This window comes from Papaver somniferum, chromosome 7 (genome assembly GCF_003573695.1).
Source record: "Papaver somniferum cultivar HN1 chromosome 7, ASM357369v1, whole genome shotgun sequence".
Lineage (NCBI taxonomy): Eukaryota > Viridiplantae > Streptophyta > Magnoliopsida > Ranunculales > Papaveraceae > Papaver > Papaver somniferum.
In genome coordinates, this window is record NC_039364.1 from 97,073,952 (window position 1) to 97,076,578 (window position 2,627).

The 2,627-nt window shown below is 36.8% G+C and overlaps 1 protein-coding gene across 1 annotated transcript; it reads right to left on the minus strand.

Moving 5' to 3' along the window:
• Window positions 1–320: 320 nt before the first annotated feature.
• Window positions 321–1,140, minus strand: LOC113294960 (pentatricopeptide repeat-containing protein At5g12100, mitochondrial-like). The gene is made up of 2 exons (XM_026543327.1): window positions 857–1,140; window positions 321–753 (listed from the first exon to the last, which is right to left on the minus strand). Exons 1-2 carry the CDS (start codon window positions 1,138–1,140, stop codon window positions 321–323), a joined length of 717 nt encoding a protein of 238 aa, XP_026399112.1.
• Between the last annotated feature and the right edge of the window lie 1,487 nt (window positions 1,141–2,627).

The following is a 2,627-nucleotide window of genomic DNA, read 5'->3' on the forward strand; positions in this document are numbered from 1 at the left end:
ACTGTTTTAAGTTCTGCCAAGCTCTAAGGGTACCCTCATTGTATGCTACATTGAGAGGTACTAACTGTAGTTGTATCCTGGAGGTGACTCGCCAACTGCTGTAGCATCTCAGAGGAGTGGCAGGCGATATTGCCTTTAGGACAGCGTAGTTTACGTGCCTCTACATTTTCTGTGCAGCAATATCAGCAACATTATTTTGAGCTAAGTATCTTCTTCTCAGTTACATTATTAGTAATTTACACAACAAATAATATTATACATAACTCTCGTTTGAACAAATCCTTTACCCATTAAGTTGTTCAAAATTTCCTCAGTCTCCATCACTTTCCTTCCTTGCAAATCCCCTTCAACAAAGGGCAACATGTATACGCATTAAGTTGCACTCCTCCCCTTAGCATCGCTTCAAAAACTGCCAATAAACCATCAGAGTCACCAAGCTTCGAAAACGCTTCAATAAGAGAACTACTAGTAAACCCATCCGGAACAAATCCATACATTTTCATTTCATTTAACAATTCACGAACTTCTTTAAGCTGATTCACTCTACAAAGCCCACTTAAAAAAGTATTAAACGCAAGTAAATCAGGAACAAATCCTGAACATACCATTTGCTCTCTAATCTCAAAAGCTTTATTTAAATCCCCCGCCTTACAGTATCCATCAATAAGCGTATTATAAGTAATTTTATTCGGTTTAATTATCTTGTTAAGCATTTTAACAAACATGTTACCAGCATCTTCTATTATTTTCTCTCTACACAGACCACTAATAACAACATTATATGTAAATGAATCTGGTTTCCATTTATTCATCATTTCCATCAATTCAATAGCTTTTTTAAAATCCCTTAACTAACAGCTGATGAACTGCTTTATTATAAGCATATCTATCAGGAGTAACGATTCCAGAATCAAGAGTTTTAGAAAAAAATTTGTTTGAAACTAGGCTTTGTAATGAAGCTCCAAGAGATCTTAACTGTTCATCGTGGAGTTGTTTATTCTGCTTTTGATTACCAGATGATGATAATGAATAGGACAGAAATATACCACATAGTGGAAGAGGGACTGGATAATGATTGCTACGTTTTTGCAATGCATTGGTGGAATGCATGCGAGGGAGACGAAAAACTTTCTTCGCCATATTTATCAAGTAATTTAGTATTCTTTTGTGCTTTAAAGCAATATTCTTTCCAGATTTGGATACATGCTCATGATCAAAGATCTTTAACTTCCCAACGAGAGTATTTATGGAAAGCACATCAAGGTTATTTCCTTCAACAATGGCATGTTTCTTAGAATCGTATCTAGATGGCAATTTTCTGAGAATTTTCATCACAATGTCCTATTCAGGAATAGTCTTACCCAACGCAAAAGATGCATTAACAATTTCAATAAACTCAACAAATGAATCTTCATCTGCTATACGAAGGTTTTCTCAATCAAAATTTAGGTTTTGAAGCCTAGCTTCTTTTTTACAGGTATTCTCTTCAAATACGGTTTCTAAGATATCCCAAGCATCTTTAGACCGAGTGCACGTAATCACATGGTGCTGAAGATCAGGGGTAATGGCATGGATGATTGCATTCAATCCGTCAGAATTTTGCTTTGCAGCAAGAATCTCGACAACATCATAATCACCAATATCCTTTGGAACAGTTACAGTTCCTATTGTGACAACCGGAGGATCATAGCCATTAACAACGTAAACCCATCATTAAAAATCACGCGCTTGAAGAAATGCACGCATAGCAATTTTTCACCATAACTAATTCTAGCCACCGAAGACTGGCGGTACGTTTATAGAGACGTCACTTTTGTCCATAGAGTCAGATCGCTACAAACACAGACTTATAAGGTCTTGAACGTGTTTGCCTGCTCTAATACCAATTGAAAAACCGGGGGTCGAACAACCACACCCAATATTTCTCTTAGAAATTTGTATGGACTAACTCCAATATACTTTCAAGAGAATCAACTAGACAGTCAGACTCAATCTTAAGAAAATTATATCAAAGAGTTATATCTCAGTTTCTCAATTCAATCCGCAATCAAACAAATAGGAATTTGTGAGCCCGATTGAATAAGAGAAATAACTTGGACGATATCACAAACCGATATCCAAGCGTCAATCAATTCAATCAACAACCCAAAGGCCGGATTCAAGAATGATTGAACTTAACGCACAACCTATGATATTTCTATTATATAACAAAATATAATGCGGAAAACAAATAACACAGACACCAGAAATTTTGTTAACGAGGAAACCACAAATGCAGAAAAACCCCAGGACCTAGTCCAGATTTGAACACCACACTGTATTAAGCCGCTATAGACACTAGCCTACTCCAAGTTAACTTCGGACTGGAATGTAGCTGAGCCCTAACCAATCTCACACTGATCAAGGTACAGTTGCGCTCCTTACGTCTCTGAATCCCAGCAGGACTTTACGCACTTGATTCTCTTAGATGATCTCACCCACAACTAAGAGTTTCTATGACCCAAAGTTGAAGACTTGATAAACCAATCTGTCTCACACAGAAAAGTTTATTGAATAGATAAATCTGTCTCCCACAGATAAACATGAGTTTTGTTCCGTCTTTTGATAAATCAGGTGTACATGAACCA